Genomic DNA, 26,713 nt, shown 5'->3' on the forward strand with positions numbered 1-26,713 from the left:
CTTTTATCTCTGACACTTCTATTGTAGAGAAAGGGCAAATAGCAATATTAAATTATTTCCTCTAATTAATCCCCTTTTAATGTGCATGAATTTCGTGCACTGGGCCACTAGTCCAACAATAAAAAGACAAGTAGCCCAATTTTTAAAAATTGGCAAAGGATCCAAATAGACATTTCTCCAAAGAAAATATACCAACAGCCAATAAGCACATGAAAAGATGCTCAACATTATTAGCCATCAGGGAAATGCTAATCAAAGCCACAATGAGATCCTACTTCACACCCACTAGGATGGCTATAATAAAAAGAGCATAATAATAAGTATTCGCAAGGCATTGGAGAAATGGAAATACTCATAACAATGGAGACACCAAGTTCCACCCTATGATTTTTCCAAATGAATTGTTTAAAAAACTCATGAATGATATCTAGAATTACAGAAAAAGCTCCAACTCTCATAAATTGCTGGCAACCAGCAAGCAAATGAGTCAAATTAATTTTAAACTGGCAATTTCAAATATTTACAAAGTCTGTCTAATTCCCATCGTGTTTGAAAGTGGTATGCTGAAGGACTTACTGAGTCATGATTGCATAATGGATTCAAGTGGTAGGTTAATGGTAACTGGAAAGGACTCAACTCAAATTAATCTAAACCCATAATTGTAGGAGTTTACAAACAAAGGTTGCACTGTAATTCTGGCGGGTTTAAACGTTTTATTCCAAAGACCTGTCCTTTCATGAATAACAGCATCTTCCCCTTCCCCACACCAACCTAATTTTCTACCATCAGCTCTTAGAATAATTTCCTTCTTTCTGAAACCAAAAAAACAGTCTCATGTCCAAACTGCAATTCATTAGGAGAGGTTTCGTGGTGTTTGTCAGGCCTCCTGCCACGTGCTTTCACTGAAATGGGTTTCATAAGCTTCCAAGGGGTAATGGTCTGCATTCACTTAAGATGCCCACCATGTGGCTAGGAATTTTTATTTGAGATTTGGAAAGGGAGAAATGTGAGGTTCAGACAAGGACCTCTGTGCTCATACTGTGTCTGTGGGCAGCATGGATGGAATGCCCAAGAGCTGGTTCTCGTGTGAATCCTGGGAAGATATGGTGAGTCAGAGCATGATCACAAGCTAAGGTCTTTGAGTTGTTTTTTTTTTGTGGACATGAGGGAGCCCCCTGAGACTTTTAAACAGAAAAATGGAATAATCCAAGATGACTGTTATTTTGATTGTATAAAATCTATACCACGAATTTGAATAATGGATTATTTTAGTGAGCACTTCCAGGCACCACCTTTACACTTGACCTACATGACATTTTCTCACTATACTTGTCCTATAAGGATGCCTTTTATTATACCTGTTTCCAGGTGAGAAGTCCACATTTCAGATAGGTTAAGAAAATAACCTAAAACTATGGAGTTTACTCAGTAAACAGCAAAGCCAGGACTCAAATTCACACCAATATAACTCAAAGATTTACTTTGCACATCCTTGCTCCTCCAGAGATGGAACTGAGGCAGCTTGGCTGGGAGGCTGTCCCTTCAGTGAGGAGTGAAGCAGATGGTAAGGGAGAGACCAGGTATGTAGGACATAAAGAGAGGAGGATGTGATTATGTGATTAACTGAAGGGATCTTGCAGTCTTTCACTCTGCCCCCAGCCACTGTGTGAGCAATGGGACATAGAACCACGGGTCTCTCCTCCCCTCAAGGGACTTCCTCTCTAGTCCTGGGATGGGACCCACACAGTCAGACCTCAGGGCTGGCTTGCTGCAATGGTGGGCACAAATGCCTAAGAGAGATGGCAAAAGCTGGAAGGAAGGTCAGGGTTCCTCCTGTCAAGTTGGTGTCAAAGGTGGGTAGGTTGGAGGGTTTTGAAACCAGATCAAGTACTTCTACCCTACACTTGCCACTACATCAGCCGTTGTGAACCAAGTGCTAGTGACATGCTGAGGACATTATAAGCACATAACAAATGTTGCTTCCTATTTTCTTCTTATTGCTCCCATCACTATTATCACTCCTTGGTCTGGGCAGGTTGACTTCTGGTTGGCTTTAACTGAGAGCTGTCCTTCAAATCTTCTGGATTCACTGAATACTGAACCCTACTAAGAAAGAACTTTCGTTTAAGACAAAACCTTGGAGAGTTGGGCATCCCACATCTTCTTTATCCATTCATAAGTAGACTTATACTTAGGTTATTTCCTTGTTGTGACTATTGTAGAAATGTTGCAATAAAGATGAAGTACAGATAGCTCTTTGAGGTAGTGATTTCAAAAAAGCTATTTTGAATGCGAGCCCTGGAATTGCTCAACAATGATGTAGGTATTGATATACCTGCTTTAGAAATAAGGTGACGGAGTCCTTGGAAGTTAAGCTCCATGTGTATAATGAGGATATGTTTCTATCTACTTCACAGTGGTTGTTGTAACAATTAATCACAAGCAGACATTTAATGAGTACTGGGGCATGAGAGTTGAGACATCAAATTCCTGTTTTTATTTTATTTTATTTTATTTTATTTTATTTTATTATTTATTTTATTTTATTTTATTTTATTTTATTATTTATTTTATTTTATTTTATTTTATTTTATTTATTTATTTTATTTTTATTTTATTTATTATTTTATTTTATTATTTTATTTTATTTTATTTTATTTTATTTTATTTTACTTATTGTTAATCTTCACCCGAGGATATTTTTCCATTGATTTTTAGGGAGAGTGGAAGAGAGAGGGAAAGACAGAGAGAAACATCGATGTTTGCCTCCTACATGCACCCTGACCAGGGCCCGGGCTGGGAGGAGCCTGCAACCAAGGTGCGTGCTCTTGACCAGAATCAAACCCAGGACCCTTTGGTCTGCAGGCCGACGCTCTATCCACTGAGCCAAATTGGCCAGGGCCAAATTCCTGTTTTTAATAGAACGTGTTTTGATCAGTGAAGATAGACAATGAAGGAAACAGAACAGTGTAGGTGATGATAAGGGCTCCAATGAAAATAAAATAGAGTTACATGATAGGCACTTACTGGATGAATATTTGGTTTCAATGGCCAAGAAAGGCCTCCCTTAGGAGGTAACACATCAACTAAGACCTGAATGATAAAAAAGGTGCCAGCTACAAGAAGACCCTAGGGAAGAGCATTCCAGGCAGAAGAACAGCCAGTGCCAAGGCCCTGAGGCAGAAACAAGGCTGGTGTTGAAAGTTAATGAAGGAGGAAGGAAAGAAGCATTTTTAAAGTAGAAGCAAGGGTGGCTGGGCGGTTGGATCGGAATGCAGGCAAAAAGCTTATAGAATTTCAGAGCTTGGATTTTTTGCCCTTGAATACATATAAGACTTATTTTAAACTTTGTTTTCCCAGAATTTTATTATAAAATTTTTAAATACACAAAACAGTTGAAAGAATTTTACATTTGAACTCCCATCTATCATCTAAATTCATAATGAATATTTTACTGTATTTTTAAAATCAGATCTAGCTATAGCCATATTTCTATTCACCCATCAAGCCATCTTATATTTTTATGCATTTTGAAATAACTTGGGGACATAACTGAGTCTCCGATGAAAGATAAGCAAAGTTACACAACTTGATGTGTCTTCTATGAGGAAAATAAATCCAGAGGTAGGCGGTGCGGAACAGCACACACAGAGACGGCTGAGTAGGCTACTTCTGTTGCTCTGTGGTGAGATTCTCATGGCTTGTACTAAGGTTAGTGGTAGAGATGGAACATAGTGGGAAAATTTGAATGTTTTGTGGCAGGGGGGCAGGTAGTCAGCGGGACTTTCTGGGGGATTGGGTGTGGGGTGAGGAAGATAGAAGAAAGGGGCATTCAAGCATTTGAGTTATGCCACTGGGTAGTGGGGCTGGGGCTGGTGAGTCTGTGTATTGAGATGAGAAAATGGGAAGTTGCAGGGTTGAAGGGGAAAGCACAGAAATCTATCTGGGACACATCAAAATTGAGATGCCTCTAACACATCCAGTGGGTAGGTGAAGTGGCAGGTGGATATATGAGTCTGGAGCTTTGTGGAGGAGTCATGGCTGGAGAGGTGAACCTGGGAGCCATCTGCTCTAAAACTGGGGGACTTAATGAGATGACCTAGGGAGGGAGGGAGATGGAGAAGAGAAGGGGCCCCTGGACCAAGAGCTAGAGCTAAGACATGCCAACATGAAAGGTAGAGAGAGGAGGAACAGCAAAGAGAGAAGGAGCACCTGAGGAGGAAGGAGGAAAACCCAGAGAGGAGGGTGCCAAGGGCCACAAGAAGAAAGGGCTTCAAGAACTGGGGGCTGAGAGGACAGTTATGATCAGGACAGGAATGTAAACACTGGACTTAGTGTGCAATACCTGACAATCTAAGGGAAAAACTATGCATGATTCTCTCCAAATTGAATAGCAATATTATTACTGTTAGATTATTTTATGCTGTAGCACATCTTACTATGTTCCTTCTTCTATATCATCCAGTACTATCTACATTTTGCCATTAACAGCACATATGACATCATTTTCAATGCTAACAATAATACTAATTAGAATACTGGTATTTTATATTCTGCCATTAGCTGCTAGTTTAGTAATTGTAGATTCTGCCCTATATTCTTCTACCAATGGATGCAATCTATGTTAGTAACAATATTTCCCGCAGTACCACTGAATACTATATATAATGCTTCCTAAAATTACAGTGACATTCAGAGAACCTTTCTTTTATCATTGAAATATGTATCAGGAGGGCAGCCAGGATGGTCTAAGTTTTAAGCAGAGTGAAGAAAGTTTGAAACATTTGTTGGGGGTTGTGCGATAGAGGCTGACTCAGGGAAGAATATGTTTCTGGATTGGGCTGAAGACCAATGGCTGACATTTTTATGGGTCTCCCACTGGTCTACCCAATTGGGCTCAGCAGTGGAGGTAACCATAATACTGCAGTTGTGGATTTCGGGCTGTTAGCTAGGTTAAGGGAGAAGTGAAGACGGAGCAGTGCAATGGACAGCAGAGTGGCCTGAGGGTGGGAGGACAGGAATAGTAGCAGGGAGGTGAGCTGACACGCTTGAATGTCCGTGGATGGGACATGCTGAGGTGTAGCAATACAAGATTGTTGCTCATTCTTCATTCATTCGATTGGCTGAGTACCCAGACTTTGAAGCCAAATAGCCTGGGCTCAAATTCCAGTTCTGCCATTTTGACCTTGGGAAAGTGACTTTCTCTCCTTATGCCTTTGTTGCCCTTGTTTCTTCACCCGCAATCACAGGGGTTAACCAGACAAGCACATATTCTATCTATCTATCTATCTATCTATCTATCTATCTATCTATCTATCTATCTATCTATCTTAATGGAAGACAAATGTGTTTATCTTTACAATTTCATTGTTATCCATTTAAATGAGAATTGTGAGCATGAAGAACATTTTGAGAGCACTTTCCACTCAGTTTTGTTGTGTTCCTAAACTGCTCTAAAAAATAAAGCTTGTTAATTAAAGAAACGAAGAAACAAAATATAGTTAAACCAATATTAGCCTAAGCCCCTTGAGAAATAATTACATTATTAGGTAAAATAATTCGTTGTAATCTATATTTAAGTTAAGGCTATCCATGCAACATAAAAGGCAATATAGCCTGGCCATCTTTTTTTTTTCCCCAATAATTCTTTATTGTTGGAAGTATTACATATGTCCCCCTTTTTCCCCCATTCCCATGCCGCCTCCCCACCCCAGGCTTTCAGCAACCTATTGTCTGTGTCCATGGGTTATGCATTCAAAGTGTTTGGTTGATTTATCTCCTACCCACCCACCCTCCCCGCCTTCCCTCTGAGATTCTGCACTCTGTTCCATGCTTCCATGTCTCTGGGTCCATTCCATTCATCAATTTATTTTGTTACTTAGATTCCACATATGACTGTGATCATGTAATACTTGTCATTCTCTGACTGATTTATTTCACTTAGCATGATACTCTACAGGTGCTTCCATGCTGTCTCAAAGGCTAAGAGATTCTTCTTTTTTACTGCTGCATAGTATTCCATGGTATAATGTACACAGCTTTTTTTATCCCCACATCTACTGATGGGCACTTGGGCTGTTTCCAGATCTTAGCTATTGTAAATTGTGCTGCTATGAACATAGGGGTGCATATATTTTTTCTGATTGGAGCTTTGGGTTTCTTAGGATATATTCCTAGAAGTGGGATCTCTGGGTCAAATGGCAGATTCATATTTAATATTTTGAGGAAACTCCATACTGTTTTCCATAATAGTTGCACCAGTCTGCATTCCCACCAGCAGTGTACTAGGGTTCCCTTTTCTCCAGATCCAGCACTTGTCATTTGGTGATTTATTGATGGTAGCCATTCTGACAGGTGTGAGATGATACCTAATTGTTTTGATTTGCATCTCTCAGATGATTATTGACTCTGAGCATTTTTTCATCTGTCTCTTGGTCATCTGTATGTCCTCTTTGGAGAAGTGTCTATTTAGATTCTTTTCCCATTTTAAAATTGGATTGTCTTCCTTTTAAGTTGTATAACTTCCTTATATATTTTGGATATTAACCTTTTATCAGATGTATCATTGCCAAATATGTTCTCCCATACAGTGGGCTCTCTTTTTGTTTTGTTGATGGTTTCTTTTGCTGTGCAGAAACTTTTTATTTGGATGTAGTCCCATTTGTTTATTTTCTCCTTAGTTTCCTTTGCCTTAGGAGATGTATCTGTAAACATATTGCTATAAGAGATGTCTTAGATTTTGCTGCCTTTGGTTTCTTCCAGGATTTTTATGGGTTCACGACTAACATTTAAGTCTTTTATCCATTTTGAGTTTATTCTTATGTATGGTGTAAGTTGGTGGTCTGGTTTCATTTTTTTGCAAGTATCTGTCCAATTTTTTCAACACGATTTATTGAAGAGACTCTCTTGACTTCATTGTATGCTCTTGCCTCTTTTGTCAAATATTAATTGAGCATAATGGCTTGGGTCAATTTCTGGGTTCTCTGTTCTATTCCATTGATCTATATGCCTATTCTTGTGCCAGTACCAGGCTGTTTTGATTTCCGTGGCTTTGTAGTATAACTTGAAATCTGGTATTTTTATTCCTCCAACTTTTTCTCCTCAAAATTGCTGCAGCAATTCGAGGTCTTTTTTGATTACATATAAATTTTTGGACTATTTGTTCTAGCTCTGTGAAATATGCCATTGGTATTTTAATAGGGATTGCATTGAATCTGTAGATTTCCTTTGGTAGTATGGACATTTTAATGATTTGATTCTACCAAGCTATGAACACAGTATATTCTTCCACTTGTTTATATCTTCTTCTATCACTTTTTTCCAGGTCCTGTAGTTTTCTGAGTACAGGTCTTTTGCCTCCTTGGTTAAGTTTATTCCTAAGTATCTTATTTTTTTTGTTGTTGTTGCAATGGTAAATGGGATTGTTTGTTTAGTGTCTCTTTCTGAGAATTCATTATTGGTGTATAATAAAGCCATCAATTTTTGAGTGTTGATTTTGTATCCTGCTACATTTCCAAATTCATTTATTAAATCTGGTAGTTTTTTGGTGGAGTCTTTAGGGTTTTCTATGTACAATACCATGTCATCTGTGAATAATTATACTTTTACTTCCTCCTTTCCAACTTGGATGCCTTTTATTTCTTCTTGTCTGATCGCTGTGGCTAGGACTTCCAGTACTATGTTGAATAAGAGTGGTGAAAACGGACATCCCTGTCTTGTTCCTGTTCTTAGGGGAAATGCTTTTAGTTTTTGCCCATTGAGTATGATGTTGGCTATAGGTTTGTCATATATGGCCTTTATCATGTTGAGATATGCTCCCTCTATTCCCACTTTGCTGAGAGTTTTTATCAAAAATTGGCATGGGATTTTGTCAAATGCTTTTTCTGTATCGATATGATCATGTGATTTTTGTCTTTTAATTTATGTGATGTATCATGTTTATTGATTTGTGAATATTGTACCAGCCTTGCATCCTTGGAATAAATTCCACTTGGTCATGGTGTATGATCTTTTTAATATATTGCTGGATGTGATTTGCTAACATTTCTTGAGGATTTTAGCATCTCTGTTCATCAGAGATATTGGCCTGTAATTATCTTTCTTTGTAGTGTCTTTATCTGATTTAGGAATTAGGATAATGCTGGCCTCATAAAAAGAGTTTGGAAGTGTTCCTTCCTCTTGGATTTTCTGAAATAGTTTGAGGAGTATAGGTGTTAGTTCTTTTTTGAATGTTTGGTAAAACTCCCCTGTGAAGCCATCTGGACCTGGGCTTTTGTTTTCTGGGAGTTTTTTTTTTTTTTTTGATTACTGCTTCTATTTCATCAGTTGTTATTTGGCCTATTCAGGTTTTATGATTTCTCCTGATTCAGTTTTGGGAGATTATATTTCTCTAGGAATTTGTCCATTTCATCCACATTGTCCAGCTTGTTGGCATATAATTGTTCATAGTATTTTCTTACTATCCTTTGTATTTCTGGTGGTGGTGGTTACTTCTCCACTTTCATTTCTGATTTTATTTATTTGGGTCCTCTTTCTTTGTTTCTTGATGAGTCTAGCTAATGGTTTATCAATTTTGTTTCTCCTTTCAAAGAATCAGCTCTTGGTTTCATTTAATTTTTTGTGTTATTTCTTTAGTCTCTATGTTTTTATTTCTGCTCTAGTTTTTATTATTTCCTTCCTTCTACTTAGGGCTTTTCTTGTTCTCTTTGTAGTTCTTTAAGTTGTAGGGTTAAATAGTTTATTGCTGATTTTTCTTGTTTTCTGAGATATATCTGTAGTGCTATGAGCTTCCCTCTTGGGACTGCTTTTGCTATGTCCAAGAGATTTTGGGTTATTTTGTGTGCATTTTCATTCATTTCCAGGAAGTTTTTGATTTCTTTCTTGATCTCATTGGTAACCCATTTATTGTTTAATAACATTATTTAGCCTCCATATGTTTGAATGTTTTGGGGTGGTTTTACTGTAGTTGATTTCTGTCATCTGAAAAGATGCTTGATATGATTTCAATCTTCTTGAACTTGTAGAGACTTGTTTTGTGTCCTAACATGTGGTCTATCTTTGTGAATGATCCATGTGCACTTGAGAAGAATGTATATTCTGCTACTTTGGGGTCAAATGTACTATAAATGTCAGTTAAATCCACCTGATCCAGTGTGTCCTTTAAGAGTTTCTGTTTCCTTGTTAAGTTTTTGTTTGAAAGATCTATCCAGTGAAGTCAGTGAGGTGTTAAAGTCCCCTAGAAGATTTTTGTATATATTTAGGTGTTCTATATTGGGTGCATATATGTTTACCAGGGTTATATCCTCTTGTTGGATCGATCCCTTTAGTATTATGTAGTGACCTTTGTTGTCTCTTGTGATGGCCTTCATTTTAAAGTCTATTTTTTCAGACACGAATATTGTTACTCCAGCTTTTTTTTCTTTTCCATTTGCATGGAAAATATTTTTCCACCCTTTCTCTTTCATCCTGTGTGTATCTCTTGTTCTGAGGCGGGTCTCTTGTAAACAGCATATAGTTGGGTCATGTTTTTATATTCATTCAGCTCATAAGACTGCCTGTACAGTGGGCTGAGGGGAAAACTCAGAGGAGGGCAGCTTCAGGGTTTTGGTTTGAGGAGCTGAGTCAGTCAGAAGAAAAGAGTATGGTAGAGAGGGATCAAGGTTTCTGCTTTTGACACAATTCATTGGAGAAAAGTATTAGCTATTTAAGTAGATCAATAGAGTGGCCAGTTGTTTGAAGTCATTGAGGAAACATTGAGGTACTGGGCAGGGGAGTTACTTGCATGATGGTAATGCTTGACAATGTCCTGGTCAATAGCATGGCTCAACTATGCTGTCTTTATGTCACAAACATTGTACTCAAAATGATGCCATTCCACTCTTTAGAATGTGATAGGGAGTGAAATTATAAATATTCATGTTGCACATATTTTACATCATTAACATGAAATTATGGGCATTATAATGTAATATACTTGACTTATTGTTGCCAGTCCTTTGGAATTTTAATGGAGAATGATTGGTCATGAAATGTTATTTTTGTAAAAACATTACATTATAATTGGTTAGTGGTGTAGTGGTCAGCAAACTCATTAGTCAATAGAGCCAAATATCAACAGTACAACGATTGAAATTTCTTTTGAGAGCCAAATTTTTTAAACTTAAACTTCTAATGACACTTCTTCAAAATAGACTCGCCCAAGCTGTGGTATTTTGTGGAAGAGCCACACTCAAAGGGGCCAAAGAGCTGCATGTGGCTCGCGAGCCAGTTTGCCAACCACGGGGTTAGTGCAAATATTGTGCATTTTAAAATTTTGTGAGCAACATGAATTCATTCATTTATTTAGTGCACAGAAGTGAACAGTATCAATGACCATAGTGGTCACAATATCAGGACCCCATTGTTAAATTTTGGCAGCTTGGCAAGTTATAGCATTGTCATATTGTTAATTTAAAGAAGTACCACAATGTAGTATTGGTATTCCTATAAATATTGGAATCATTTTAGTATAAAGTAGTATGATCACATCAATTTTTCTAAAATATCAAAGGCATAATGTGTTTTTTAAAAAGGGGTTAAGGGGTGTTTTCCACATGGCTTTTAGATGTCTGTCCTACAAAGCAAGGCATCTCGATCCTACCTAGGCACGGAAATTATTTCACTTTATTTGGTAACCGTGATACAATGGAATCTGTTTTCTTTGGTCCAGGATGCAGGGTTTTAGGAATGCTTACAGGTCTGGGTAGTTTCACATCTTGTAATATTTGAGATCTAATTTCATCTCTTGTTTATGGGAAAAGCCAGAAGCCAAATGCTCAAGCAATAAGCTTGGGAGTCATTTGTAGTCATTGTTCCTTTCCTTCTTCAAGCCTTCTCACAATGAATTCCTAGGATTTATGACTTCTTTATTCCCAATGCCAAATAGTTCAAAACTTGCATATTATGAGAGCATGTGTTCTCATCCATATTATGATTTCTATTGAAGTTCAGTTCAATAAAATTCAGGATTCTTTGTCATAAATTTTCCCGTGTAGATGATATTTTTATTTCCTTCTGTAAATATTTTTATAACCGAGATTGGAGCATCAAAACAATTGTTAAATATTTGCCTAGAATCTGCTTTAGAGCAAAATCTCTGCCAACAACCACCCTTTCCTGGTGTCTGGAATGGGTAACTTTTTCACGCACCATGTCTGTATCCTCGGCGATAGAGTGCTGATAAAACCCAAGCAAGGAGGTTATGATTTTAATATACTTTATTTAAAAAGTACACAGTTTTAAATTGGTTTCAATGGGTCTCAAGCAGAAGGGATACTGCCTACTGGCAGCCCCGTTTCTGATGAAGGGTGGTTATCATGTAGCAAACTCACATTTACATGACTGGCAAAGTAAAAAGATAACATTTTTGTCAACATGTCTTTAAGAGTTTATATCACGCACAGTTTAAAATCATGAGATGCTGATGGTTGGACTATATTTCATGTCTCCTATGTCGCACCATATTTTGGTTCACAGTTTATCCATTATTTAGCATGCCAGGAGAACATCTCTGTCAGTGTCACCTTAAGAAGAGCAGCAGAAGCAGAGGGGACAGGATAAGGACCATCTTGGCCTGGAGGCTGGGTGCACCCCCACATTCCCTCGCATTTTCCTGCAGGGAAAGGCAGGGTTGGTCAGAGCAGAGACAGAGTCCAAGATGCCTTAAATTGGGCAAGCTATTTTGAGTCCCCAGCCTTCTCCCCACTCTTCAATTGTTTGAACAAAGTCTCTTGGGACCTAAATAATTCAGGGAAATTCACTTGTCTAAATTTCATCAAGTTAGCAATGGGAATCTCTGATTATAGCTGTAAATGTGTAACATATTCAAAATTACTCTTTGCATACTATTATGTAGAATATTCGAGTGGTAAAGGACTATTTATTGGTACAGATGTCCGTTGGGATCATATTATTAAGGCAAAATATTGGCTTTCTAATTCCGCCCCCCCCCCACCAGAATGTAAGTTAAAAAAAAAAAATCACATCTAAGGGGGCTGATCATCTTTGGCTATGAAAGGTTTTGTTTCTTCTTTTTATTTGGGGGAAGGAAGGCTCCGTTTTACAAAAATGAAATAATATTACTTTCTGCAGCGTGCTTTTTATCCAGTGACTGATGGAAGTTTCTTCATCTCCGTTATGCTAACTCTATTTCATTCAGCTATTTTCTTATTGATGGGCACTCATTTTCTCGTCTGTTCTTACTGCTACAAAGAATGCTGAATGTAGGTCCTCAACAGACAGTGATATTTGCCCCTGCCTGTGGTAGAGATGCCCAATCTTGGAACTGCAGACCTAACAGGTATTTTTGCCTTTCATGGCTATAGCTAGATATTTCATTGTTACCTGTATATTCAAATCACCCACTGACTTGTATCTTTCATGTTCATGGTTTATTTTTATATGTAGTTGTTTGACTTATCAATTTAAAAGTTCTCTTTATAATTTGCTTTCTAAGTATATTTTTCAAGTTCTATAAATTGGCTACTGACTTTAAGTAATCTTTTTCCATAGAAAAGTTATAATTGTTACATAGTTAAATAAATCTGATTTTCTTCCATTGCTTTCTTATCTCAGATAGGAAGTTCTCTGCAATCCCTAGGATTTCTTGTGAGACTGTTATTTCACTACTTAAGTCTAATTTATATTCTTCCTTTTGAATTGAACCTTTGTCATATATAAGAGTTTCTATCCTGTTCTATTGACCTCATCTTACTACATCCAGAAACTTACAGAAAAAATACTGATTTTTTTAAATGTCTTGTATCAAGTAACCAAAGCAAATTATCTTATTAACTCTAGAAGATTTTACTCTCACGACTCTAATTGTCTAAGTATAAAGTTCTGGTTTTGACTGAAGTTATTTTAGTGTTTGGGGAACTATTGTTTGTGTTTGCATTTTACATAGAGCTTTTATCATGAGTGATCACTGAATTTTATCAAAGGCCTTTCCAGCATATGTATGTATAATATGTTGCTATTGAACTTGAACTCCCATTTGAATATAGAAGCAAACATTCTCAATAAATCCCAAGTTCTTAGTGGTGCTATACTTAAAATCTATGCCACATGTTAAAATCTTTTCTAGGCTTTAGATAGTTTAATAACATTAAAATCACTTGCTATTTAAAGTTGAGATTAACACTCAGCTGGCTCTGGTGGCATTTAAAAAAACTAGTTTCCCAGTTTCCATATACTAATTTGTCTAGGCACGCTTTTCATTTTTTTCAGGGGGTGTGTGAACTTAATTTAAAAAAAATTTTTTGTTCAAGTTTTTGCTCACAGTATTGCAGGAGGTATTCTCTTACAATTTGCCTAATTGATTGGAAGCCCCCCTTTCTCAGCACTAAGCTTAGTTTTGCTCTGATCATGGCTTTCAGTGTAAAAGGAGCGCCTTTATAGTCGTGCCTCCACATGGCTAGGGGTTTAGAGGCTTGTCATCCCCCTCCATACACTGGGACCCTCTGTCTGGTATAAACATTGCCACTTTTGCTTTGCGTAAAGTTTTTATAAATAAATGTAAGCAGGGGGAATAATTCTCACCACAATTTGAAATAAGTGAACTAAGATGACCAGAGCCACTTCGTGTGTAATAACAGGTGATAAAATGACAGCCCTTCCATGGCAGAAAAGATGGGAAGGAGGCTTCTGAAGTATATCATAGACATGAGAACAGGCTATTAGCCCAGACTGAGAAGGCACCGAGGGCTGGGAGCCAGCAGCCTTCCTGTAGATGCTTCTTTGATTCACCTGAAAGGGATGGTTTTCTCACGGGTAAACTTTTTAGCTATAATGAAATTCTCGTGGCAAATCTGAGGGGGAAAGAGAACAGGAAGGGTTATCAGACCGACCTCAGGATGGAAGCCATGGCAAGATTCCGGACGCCTTCTGATCTTCTGGGCCTTTAAACGCTCACACTTAAGAGATTCGTTATGTTGACTGTAGTTAAGGCAAATTTCCAAAATGGTACTTCCCCCTACTCTGTGTCAGCACTGCACATTGGCACTAAAATCCCTTGACAATTTCTTTCTCTCCAACAGTGGGAAGATATCATTTACTCCTCCCCCAGGTTTCCCGACTATTGATCCCCTTACCAGCGTCAGCAGCAGTAGCTGGGCCAACACACGGAAGGATATACCTGATTTCGATGGGCGCCATGGTGATGGGGGCCACGGACTCGCAGAGGCAGCTGCTGTCCACCACCACCATGAACAGGTTGCTGCTTGGGATTTGCTGGATGACAAAGGACCTGGGGGAACAAGAGGCACAGACATGGTGGGGTCACTTACCTTTCCTCTTGTAAAGAGCCACGAGGAAAACTTTTCCTGGGGGTAACTACTATATTTTAGAAAACAAGTTTCCTAAAGTTGCCTTTTCCATTGGCTCTTCACTTTCAAACACCAAGTTTCACTAAGAAGACAATAGCCTATTCCAGTGGTCGGCAAACTCATTAGTCAACAGAGCTGCAATTGGCCGACCACTGGCCTATTCTATAGCCGTACACAGCTCATAAGACTCACCTTGGGAAGACTGAATTTTATGTATACAAAACATTAGGGTCAGAGTTGGCTAATTTACCTCAATTTCCAAGGTCTAAGAGGTTAGGCTTTTCCAAGCCTGCTTTCCTTCCTAAACATTATCAAAAGTTGCATTTGATGTTCTTCTAAGTTGTTTTTCTCTCCTTTCCTCAGAGACAGACTGAAGCTGTGTCACATGGATGACAAAAGATGAAGTGAACTTCCTAAACCCTTTGAGATACAGCTCTGCATGATGTTTGCCCATAACAGAGGCATGGTGTTTGGAGGAAATGAATGCTGCCCCCCAGTGCCTAAGCCACCTTTAACAAGTCCCACTCTTCTCAAGTCCACACTGTGCTGGCCCCCACAGCAGCCTTGACATTCTGGGTCCATCAGTACAGCTTACTGACACCTGCTTCTTCATTGCCCCACGCAGTGGAATGACAAAGCAACACCGCCGTAAAAACACTCCTTTCACAAGAAATACTGATTCTTTGGAGGAACAACTTAGAGACCCAAATCCCACATTCTTTCAGAGCCAACAGAGTAGGTAAGTATTTAACCCCAGGCCTAGAATCCTGATCACTTAACTATTCATGATATTTCATCCAATTCAATTTAGCAGGATGAAAGAGACTATAACCTAACAAAATGTTCAATTCCTCTGTAAGTTTTACTTTTGTTCTGTTTTCTAGAGCAGCAGTCACCAACCGGTGGTCCGCTGAGGGTCTGTGAGGTCCGAAAGGTTGGCGACCGCTGTTCTAGAGTGTATCACGATGCTTTACAAAAATCATCCAATGAAGAAGCATCCTGCTGTTTTGTGGGAAATTAGAAAGAAGGGGATGGATCCCTGTTACCATCTCATATGTTGTAATATCCCAAATGCCTCTGAGATTACAACACAACCGGCTTCCTTTCTACAAATGCCCAGTGCCTGTTCAGTGAACATGACACAGTTGTTTATTTTTTCCCACCCATGGCAGGGAACAGGGCATGCCACTGTTCAGCAATGTTACCCCAATACCTAACCACCATCCACTCTCTGGGATAATTGCTCTCTGCCCTTCCTGCCCTTCTCCACCTGGCTTGAGCAAAAAAATTAAACCTTGCTAACTATCTCAATAAAACTTTAAAAATATCTGTTTTACATCCCCTGTTTAGCACTAGGTGTCTTCTCACCTATGCAAAGACATCGCTTTAGCAGCTGGCCTCTGTAATGGACTGTGCCTATCAGAATTAAACTAGCCTACCTGAGGTGACTCCCATCAGAGAACCAATGATTTCCATGTTGGAGGAAAGTTAACAGAGTCTCAGAATAATGCAAAACCAAGATCACACAATTCTTTAAAGGACAAATGGTTGACTTAAAAATTAAGCCAAATGAATCGACCAGATGTGCAATAAAGGAGAAAGAGATATAAACATGAAATAGAAGTTCCAAAGGGAGAGAATGTTTTCCAGTTGATGAAAAAAAAAATTTTTTTTCATAGAAAGGGCCCATTCTATCATGAATGAAACTTCAAATCATTAAAGCTATAGACCAATCCTAATATCTTCTCTAGAAACAAATTACTCAAAGAGGAATGAGGATGACAGCAACTTCTCCCTGGGAATACTTAAGATGAAGAAAACAGAGTAACATGAAGTAAAATGTATGTCAGGTCCAGGGGAAAATTGATTCTAGGTAACTGTAGATAATGATAGAAAATTATATTTTAGAATTTAGGGATAATAGCTAAAAATAGCATGGTAAGTAATATACATATATAAGAAAAATTTGACATATTAGTCTAAAATTATTACCAATCAACAAATGTGAGGTGATTAGATTCACAAAGTGAAAGGCAGAAACTCTTTAAATTGCAATGACAAAATACCAGCATTATGATGTTTGCAACAGACACTCCTAAAATAGAATGACGTGGAAAAGACGTCAAATGACAGGAAAAGTTTTACCAGAAACATGCTAACAACACAAGAGAGGAACAGGTTAATATTATGCAAACATTCAAAGGCAAATGATTAAAATGCAATAAATAGTTTATACAATCTGAGTAATTTTTCATATTAAAATAGTGAAATAGTATAGCAAGGAATGACATGAACTTTTATGATCATAGTGCTCAAACTGATTAGAAATACCAAAGTGATCGATGAATGCATGATTTATTAAAATGTGGAACAAAACCTCTTGAGATCTAAATGTAGAATTTTTGTTATTTTCTTTTTATTTATTGGGGTGACATTGGTTAATATTATTTGGGTTTCAAGTGTACGGTTTCTATGATGCATGATCTGTATATTGCATTGTGTGCTGATCACCCAAAGTCAAATCATCTTCCGTCGCCATATTGGGCCCCCTAAGTTATTTTCAAACATTGGAAACCTCAACACATTCCAACGAGCAGAACGCATCACTTGCATATCCTTCTTCATGGTTTGGTAAAATTAGAATGAATAGCAAAAAGATATAAGGAGTGGAAATTAAGGTTAAAAAACACATTCAATTAATGCTTGAGAATTTGAGAGCAACCCAGACTGAAATCTGTGCAGTATAATCTTAAATTCTATGGGAAAAATAAATTTACAAATAAATGAACTCCATTTTTCAATTGAGAAGCTGGCAAAATAAAGACCCAAGCTGGTCTTCCCTCTGTAACCTGGGCTAAGTATTGATGCCCTTCTCCAAGGTTGGTCCCCGGATACGCAAGGAGGTGACTGATAGGAGGCGATAAAGGCGATAATTGTACAGATAGTCCCCCTTTGTCTACTAGCCATGCCCTTCAGTTACAAACATGCCGTCATATCTTCCGTCTCAGGAAAAACAAAACTTCCTCTTAACCTTACCTCTAGCTACTGCCCTGTCCCCCTTTGTTGTAAAACTCCTAAAAAGAATAATCCACCATCTCCCTCTCTCTAATAAGACTGGAGTCCTTACCACGCCACTGAGTCAGTTTTCAACCTCTTTTCCCTCTGCCTGCTCCTTCCTTGCTGACTGCCCCTCACAACAGACTGGTTTCCGGAGGTGGAAGGCTGCAGCTGTCTGCCCGTGGTTATCCATTATCCCCAGCACCTACAGTTGTGCCTGGGACACGGAGACTCTCAGTAAATACTTACAGAGTTAAAGACAGAATAAACTTATAAAGATAAAAGCAGGAGAATAAAATGCATATTAAAATGTGAAGATAGCTGAAAGAACTAGACTCTGGTTTAAAAGAACATCGACATAAACCAACTTTTGGTGTTCCTGACCAAGAAGTCACAACGTCATATTAAAACTCGGAAGATAGACATTTAAAACATTTTAAGTGACTATTATGTATATTATTGCAAACAATTTGAAAACTAGAGCAAACACACTTTTGGGGGTAAAATATAAACTGTCAACATTTGGCCAAGCTGTAAAAAACACAAGCAGACCCATAGCCATAAAAAAAAATGAAATGCTCATTGAAAATCTGCCCACAAGTGAATCCTACCAAATCAACCAAATAACAGACATTACCATGTTCAAAGAAAACCCCTGTGAACTCAATGACCAACTGTTAGAACTAATAACTCAGCAAGCTGACCAGTTACATAATCAGAGTATAGAACCACAGCCTTTCCCTGACACTGGCAATGCCCAATGAAAAAATATGAGATAAAGAACCAATGACAATATCAATAATCACTAGGAAATGCACAAAATTAATTCTAGTAAAAGACATCTCTTTTTTGAAGAAAATGACCAAACTTTACTGCTTTACTGAACATAAAAAACGAACTAATAATTGGAGGGAAGTACAATGGTTGTGAAAATACACAAATATATATATAAAATCACTAAAAATTAGATAAATATAAAATAAAATGCACTTTTCACAAGCAGATTGGCTAAATTTTAAGTCTGTCCTATTATTACATGGAGGAGAGTCTGAAGAAGTGATTATTCGACACTGCTGGTGGGTATGTGACTTTTCACAGCCATTTGTATTATTATAATGGAAATTATTTAGATCTTATTTTTTCAGTAGTTTTATGTCTAAGAGAAACTCTTGCTCATGACCCCAAAAAGCCATGTGGAAAGATGGTCTTGATAGCATTGTTCATTGAAAGGAGAAAAAATACAAAACCCGCCTGCAAGTCCATCAATAGGGGAATGATTGAATAAGCAACACTGTGTGGCTCTGGTCTACTTAGCACCAGATAAAGGGTCAAGGGTAAAGCAGATTGCTACTTACTATCAAGAAGGATATCCGAAACACAGTAAATAGAAAAAAGTATGTTGTAAAATTAATAAGGTATGGCTATCTAAGCATATGTAATTCTGTTCCAGAGAAGGAGAAAAAGAAACGGGATGGGTAAGACTTGTCAGATGTTTTGGGACTAGAAAACAAACCAGTAAGCATTCCATGACCTATGTTACACATAGAATAAATGGACTAAAAAATAGGAGTGAGTTGAACACAAATATAAAGGAACATAAGAAGCATCTTCCAAAAGGTAAGAAGGAATTGAAGTACTGAGTGACACTAAATATTTATAAAGCACAGACCATGTCATCTCCAGACTGATAGATCTCACCTACGTCATCCTTAAATCCAGCACTGGCAACCACCCTTCTCTGCCCGAGACACACAGATGAAAGTCATGGCTGCTCGGAGGGCGAGAGGCAAGCTACAAACTGGCCCCAGCATCTTTCAGCAAAGCCAGCCCGCATGGGCTCCAGACACCTTCTGCCTCCTGAGCCCCATTCCCACCCTCAAGTCTGATCCTTCCACAACATCATCAGTGGAAGAGCAAGGGAGAGGGGTGGGGTAGAGGAGAGGGGGGCAGTGGAGGGGAGAGAAGCAGGCAGAATAATTGTCAAGGGACACTTGAACTGAATCTGTAATGCTGAGGTTCTTTATACGGAGAACTAGAGGCCCGATGCACAAAATTTGGGCAAGGGGCTCACTCCCCCCTCCCACGGCTTCATCGGGGAGGATATCTTGTCTAATTATCATATTACGCTTTCATTATTATAGATATGTTCATGTATTCTTAGAACACTTAGAAATGGAACATTATGCTAAAGGCAAAAAGTATCAATGTTCTCATGTTACTAACGAGAACACTGGGGCTCCCAGAGGATAAGTGCTCCTAACAGAAGCTATATGAATAAGACATGGTTGTGCCCATTGTAGAGATGGGGAAAAGAGAGGCTGAGTAACTTCCTAGAGTAACAGGGGCAGAGCTCAAGCCCCCGGCACCCAGGTCTGTTGTGGGTCCACATCATGGGCAGCAGACCTCTGTCTGTCCTGGAGGGCAGATCCAAGGAGATGCTGAGCCACAGGGGTGCTCGATAACCACCGTTTTGCAGCACATGCACCCTCTGGGTGGAAGGTTCCCCAAGTGTTGTCAGTGAAGCCCCACAGCAAACTTCTCTTTATTTCCCTAAATCCTCAGAGATGAAAAGCCCTGCCTGCAGCGATACTGAAGCAAAGGAAAACAACCCCCTACAAAGGATTTGCCAGCGGAAAGATTAACTGCTTTTCCATATTTTAAAGACTTACTGTCTGCTTATTAACATGGTGCTGCGGAGGGGTCTGGGCAATGTTAGCTGTACATTTATGTGCACAACGTGTATTTATGGCCCAGGGTGCAGGGTTGAACTTCATAAAACACACCTCCATCCAGCTGGGCCCCGCAGCCAGGCTGACGTCACCTGGGGAAGAACCGTGGCCTGGAGGGTTTGCCTGGGGGGCCAGAACTGGCCAGAGGGAAATGCTTCCAGGCAGCACCTCAGTGGTCACTGCTAAGCAGCAATGGGTCAAAATGCGTGAAATAAATTAGGCCCTCCAGGGAAAGAGGAGGGGCGAGGGAAGCAATTGTGATGAGTCCATTGCCAGAACTGAAATAACCCAGTCCTCCTTTCCCCATTCACTGCAGACTGAGAAAGACTGCAGGGGAAATGATGGGATTTCAAGACAGCCTCCCTGGCGAGAGAGAGTAGTTGCCTCCTGCTATCTACCGAGAGGGACTTGGCAGTCCAGAAGAGGAAAGCAACCATGCCGCTCCCCTAATGCTTCCCCAGAAAAGCACGTGCGACGGGAGAGACCCACAGACAAGATTCCCAGAGGACCCCAGGACACACATTTGGGGGACTCGGTTGGCTGGCTTTTCATTGATTGGGTACAAAACTGTGGCTTGAAAACATTGTCAGGGCAGGACAGAACCTTAAAACATTTGGAAATCTTTGGCCCTTTATAGATTTTCACCATTTATAAATTGTCCAGGTGTTACCCCAAGATAAAATAAAGGACAATGAGGAAGCCGTGGGGGCTTATTTAAATTTGGCACTGATCCTGTTCTAGGTGCTACTGGATTCTAGGGTGGGCAGGACGGGTACCTCACCATCACTTATGATCTCCAACAGGATCTGATTCTCTTTGAAGGTGGGGAGAGCCTGTCCTCCCCCAACATGCCCCGAAATGCACTTCACTGACCCAGGCCCCAAAGTTGTAAAGAGCAAACATTTGGTGACGGGATGTTTAAATTCAAACTAGAAATTAAATATTGAGGATGTCTCCTAGCACAATTCTATAGCCATGCCATGGACCAGCATGAGGGAGCGAGGGGGAACAGCAGCTCAGACCAAACCAGGTGAAGGATGCAGAGCAGGGCCTCACCTGCTCACCATGAAGGTTGGCAGGCCCAGGGATTTCACAGGTGAATCACGTTAGCATGTAGTTCTAAAACATTGAAACTGTTTCAGAGCACAGGGAAAGAAGAAAATATTTCAAATGTCTTTTATGAAGGACCCTGATCGAAAACCAAGATTATATATATATATATATAAAAGCTATGGAATAATATTTTTATGAATATTGAAGCACAGATATGGAATAATCCCTTTTTTATGAATATTGGCGCATAGATCTTAAATGAAAGGCAATAAATAGACTTCACCAGGATATTACAATAGTAACACAACGGGCCCCAGTGAGGAATGACCTAGGAATTCAAATGAACAAGCTTACTGAGCTGTCTCAGCTTAATAGAAATAGAAATACGAAACAATTCTCCTTTTTTCAAGTCTCTGTTTTCCACTCTCCTGTGTTGAATCCTGCTTTCTCATCTCTAAATGGTATCTCTTTAGAGATTCCATAACTTTCTGACAACTTTAGGTTAATAAAACCTGTCAGGTCTAGTTTAATACTCTAATCTCATATCTACTTCAAAGCTCTGTGCTCACTCTTCTTCCTTTTGGCTCCCGGGTTCTCGCTTCTTCAGTAGTTTGGGAAGTGGAGCAGCAAAGAGGCAGGTTTTCTGTGTACCAGGCCACAGTAGTATTCTTGGCCACGTTTTCTATGTATGGGGGGGGGGGACAGTGGAATTCTTAGCCACATTTCCCATGTATGGGGGGAGGGCCACAGTGGAATTCTTGGCCATGCTTGTTTCCTTACAACACAGATTGGCCTGTGGTAACCTGCATGTGGCCCAGCATCCCTGAGGTTTCCTTGTGAGGTTATCACGGATTCTTCAGAGGACATAATACTCCTCAACACGGCCCCGCCTCCACGACCCACGCAGCTCCCGCCCTCAGCAGTCACCCTCCACAGCCCCTTGCCCTCGGGGTGGACCTCCCCTGGAGAGCCGCCCTCTTGTCAGGGTTACGCAAGATGACCACCATCTTCCCTTTTGTCCACCTGACCCTGAGAAACATGCACGTTTGCTGGCCCAGCCACAGGCCACTTGAGTGCGGCCCCTTCTCCAAACCCTGACCTCTCCTTCCAGGTCCCTTTGTCCCACTGAGAGAGGCCAGGAATAGACTGCTGCCTAGCAGATTTTCCACCAGAGCTGGGCTTCCCTTCTTTCAAAAAGGATTTTTATCAGTTCTGTTCTTTATAGGAAAGAATCTCTAGGAGCATCCTCCACCGCCCAGCAGGCTCCCAGCAGGAAACACCACCCCTGGAGGGATGAACCTCTTTCCATAAACCCCCATCTCTTCTTGGTTAGGCCCCTCACCAGTCTTCACATGGCAGACTAAAGGTGGGCCAGCTGTCTACCCTGAAATAAGCTTGGGGCGGGGGGAAGGGGGGTGTTGCAGGGAGGGTTTCCAACTCTAAATTGGTGCCTGCTAAAAGGCTGTTCTCTTTAGAACCTGTGGTGCCTAGTGTCACTTTGTCCTCGCCTATATCTGGGACTACACGGGAACCCCCACTTGACAACTGTTCTGTCCTCCCAGTAAATGGATTCATGTAAGATGCCTTATAGCTGGCTGGGATCTGTTCAATAGGGGCCTAAATGACAAAAAATCCCATCCCTGAAAACAGTCCTGAAGAGAAGAGAAATGGGCTCTTGATTCTGAACCCAGTTTAGCATCAGGCTTCAGAATGAGACACAGAGTTAGAGTCAGAAGTGGAGGCTCACGCCCCCTCTATTATTCCTCATTGTTCAGAAAGTGCCAGCCTGTGCAATTAAACCAGAGAAAAGAGGGGTGATTAAGTATTGGAACAAAGGAAGTATTCACAGGTACCTAAACTGTGCCCTGCCCCCACTCCCAGTAATCATTTCCTCTTTCCCTGTACCTCTTAGCGGTGCCACCATCTATTGAGTGACACAAGTAGAGAGCTTGAAGTCATTATCGACACTCCTCTTTGACATCACCGTGTGCTGATGTTACCATCTCCTCAACCCCTCTCCCGTCCATCCCTCCATCTCCCTTTCATTGGGGCAGCTGTGTGGGCCAGGCACTAATGCAGTCACAGGGGACCTACGCTCAAAAGGCTTGTACTTGGCATTTACAGCTCTGCAGGCTGGATCGGCTTGAAATTTTTAATTTTATCTTTGATTTTGTGTTTTTAAGTGAAGTCCAAGGGATAATAGAGCATGTGTGGGGGAAGGTGGAGGGAAGAGGTTCTGAACTGCATGGCTCCTGCCCCAGCCCAGAAAACCCATGACCCTCCATCCCTGGCAGAGGCCTGGCTGCAGGCATGGGATGGGCTGAGGCATAGCAGCAGTGAATCCGAGGGTCCTATGACTTTGATTAAATTTAGTTTTAAACCCTAGCTCTAGAAATCATCTCACTCTTTATATATCTCTATCTATATCTGTCTGTCTATCTATCTATCTATCTATCTATCTATCTATCTATCTATCTATGTCTATATCTTTATGTCTCTATCTCTGTGTCTAGATCTCTATTTATGTCTATATCTCTATGTCTGTATATCTCTATGTCTATCTCCCTCTCCATTTCCCTATCTCCCCTTCTATCTCCACTTCTATCTCCACCTCTATCCCTCAGATATCCAGCCTTTCCCCTGGATAACCAGATACCCCCAAGGCAGCAGAAGACAGTAGCCCAGACCTGGCTAATGGTCACAGGCTAGGACCTCTGGCACAATAAAGATGACATCCTGACCTAAGCTCTGGTTCACCTCCTGAGTCCTAAGGTGGAATGACCTCTGGCTACTTTCCCCTGGGATCAGACAGAGGGACAAGAGGACAGACCTCAGAACTGTCCTCAACACCCTAAGAAATGTTTCATCACCCTCACCTGCAACCAATCTGCTCCCAGCACCACCTGAACCCCTAACCCATGATGCCTTGTGATTCTGCCCTCTACAATCTGTAACCCACACACATCGGGAGTCGGGTCTTTAGAGCCTACACTCCCATCTCCATATTGGCCAATTCAAAATTAAACTATTTTCCTCTATCCTGCTAACTCCTGTTCGGGCACTTCTTTGGGCCAGTGCACCCAGGCAAGTGAACTCAGAAAAAACATCAGGGTTCAAGTAACAGCAGCTGGAAGCACCCCAACACATGCAGCCTGTGACCCAGCAGGTACCGAGTGTGTCCTGGTGCTAAGATGGAAATTCTTTGTCGAGTGGCTGTCCACCATGAGCTGGGGTGGTGAGCCTGTGGGAAGGGGAGATTGAGTCCACCCCTCTAAGCAGGACATGGCACCTCAGCACCGTGGTAGAAGAAGCTGCACAGCCCACTGAGTAATGGGGGCAGGACCCAGGGGTGTCTGTGAGGGTCTGTATTGACCCAGTGAGTGTCCCTGCAGTGGAGGAGCACAGTGTTAAATAGCAAAAGTATATAGACATAGATTAATACATGTACAGCGGGTCAGGAGACACCACGGAGGCCATCTTGAAGGGGAGAGAGGCTGTTATTGGAAGCCTAAAAATCCCAGGAATCTATAATAACAACACCCAGTGAACAGCTGTGAACCCAGGAACACCGGTCCCCAAGCAGCATGAACACGCGAATTCGATGGAGTTCTGCACCTTCTCTCGGAAAAGTCAGATTTCGCCTAGGATAAGGTGAGGTCTGTGATCCAGGCAGGAGAGAGAAACGCGCACAACAGGAGCTAGAGGATCCGGGGAAGTCTGTGCACCACAAAACCTGCAGCCGTTGCCCAAACCGGTTTGGCTCAGTGGATAGAGCATTGGCCTGCGGACTGAAAGGTCCCAGGTTCGATTCTGGTCAAGGGCATGTACCTTGGTTGCAGGCACATCCCCAGTAGGGGGTGTGCAGGAGGCAGCTGATCGGTGTTTCTCTCTCATTGATGTTTCTAACTCTCTATCCTCTCCCTTCCTCTCTGTAAAAAATAAATAAATAAAATATATTAAAAACAAAAAAAATAAAAACAAAAAAACCCACAGCCGTTGGGGCTAGCAAGATCTGCGAATGTGGAAGGGGATCCTCAGGGCTGCTAACAGAAGGGAACTCTAAAAAGCAACCCATAGCTGAACTGGGCACAAAAGGGCAGCCTAAAAATTTTAACAGTGTGTCAGCTGATTAGAGCCAAGGGGAAAAAAGACTGCACAGACTTGCGAGCAGCGCTGGACTTCGCGCACTTACTCTGGCTTCTTTTTTTTTTTTGTCTCTTTAAATCCTTGCTTTTGATTACTAAGCCCAATACATAGGATCATCCAATTGGGGACACTCTAAGAGACTGCAGGGGAAAGTTGTTTTTGTGGAACCTGGGGATCAGAGCGGGAATAATGATCAGAGAACCAGCTCTGGGGCAGCCCATTCCCCCAAACCAATATTAAGTGCCACAGGGAAAAGAAAATCTAAGCACTAGCTAGAGAGGACCTATAGACCCAGAGGTCAATCCAGAAACACTGCCACCCCGGGGTTGAATCACAAATTGACTCTTGTGTAAACACAAATAAAGGAGTATAAGAAGCAAAGAAGTACTGCCTGCTTGAAAATCAGGATTGTGGCTTACAACACTGAGGAGCAGTGGAACAGAGGGAACTTCAATATTGTCCTAACTAGGAAACAGGTGTGCCAAACAGAACAGTAGAGAAAGTGAATGACCTTCACTACTGCACATTTTAATTTATTTTTTTCATCTTTTCCTTAAGAAACTAAATTTTTTTCTTTTTACCTCACTTGATTTTTTCTTTTTAATTATTACATTTTTATTTTTAATCAGTATTATTACTACTATTTTACCTTTTTAAAAAAAGTGTCATTTTATTTTCTCTTTATTTTGGGATTACTGTTCTACATTCTATTTTCATCTTCCTTTAGCATCATTTTACTATCTCAACTTTACCTTTATGCCAACACTCTCTTCCTCACTTTTCCCCTTTTGTTGTCCTGTTTCTCTTACCCTATTCCTGCTTTAGATTTTCCCTATTCCTTCTTTTTACCCTGTTAAAATTTCACCCTACTTATATATCTAATTTCCAATCCTCTGCTCTAAGTCCATATACACCTCTCTCTTCTCCTTCTTCACCATCCAAATTTTTTTCTATCTGTCCTTTTGTTGTTATTTTCTTGATTCTTGATTATATTGTTTTTTTTATGCTTTGTGAGATTGTTTTGCTTTTTCTTTTTGTCTTTTTATTTTGTTTTTGTTTTTTGCTTCTATTTTCCCTCGCCTTGTTTGATATTAGTTGTTGTTTGTAGTTTGCATTCATCTCTAGGTATTTATTGCTTGCATTTGTTGAGATTAGTGGCTGTTCTATTGGAGTTTTCTCCCCATATAGTTTTTTCCCCCTCTTCTTTTTTATTCTCTTTCTTTTCTCTATTACTTTTTTTTTCCTTTTCCCAATTTTATTTTTGCACTCATTTTTTTTCTTCTTCTTTCATTCTTATCCCCTAATTCTCTTTTCCCTGGTGGTCACCTTTAGTTGGTGTTATTAGTATCACGAATACATTTGTGT

General features: G+C 40.3%; 1 protein-coding gene across 4 annotated transcripts in view; it reads right to left on the reverse strand.

The window, feature by feature from the left end:
• Positions 1-11,239: 11,239 nt before the first annotated feature.
• CACNA2D3 (calcium voltage-gated channel auxiliary subunit alpha2delta 3) overlaps positions 11,240-26,713 on the reverse strand; it is an 860,181-nt gene continuing 844,707 nt past the window's right edge. For 2 of the 4 annotated variants that reach the window (XM_080675067.1, XM_080675065.1), the window contains 3 exons: positions 14,174-14,284; positions 13,887-13,974; positions 11,240-11,650 (listed from right to left, as the gene is read on the reverse strand). In XM_080675067.1, coding sequence (XP_080531193.1) covers positions 11,558-11,650; positions 13,887-13,974; positions 14,174-14,284 — 292 coding nt within the window. In that variant the 3' untranslated portion in view covers positions 11,240-11,557. The remainder of the gene's footprint in view (positions 11,651-13,886; positions 13,975-14,173; positions 14,285-26,713) is intronic. The other 2 variants (XR_013960934.1, XM_080675066.1) reach the window with 2 other exon arrangements.

The sequence above is a fragment of the Plecotus auritus genome (genome assembly GCF_963455305.1).
Source record: "Plecotus auritus genome assembly, chromosome: 6".
NCBI lineage: Eukaryota > Metazoa > Chordata > Mammalia > Chiroptera > Vespertilionidae > Plecotus > Plecotus auritus.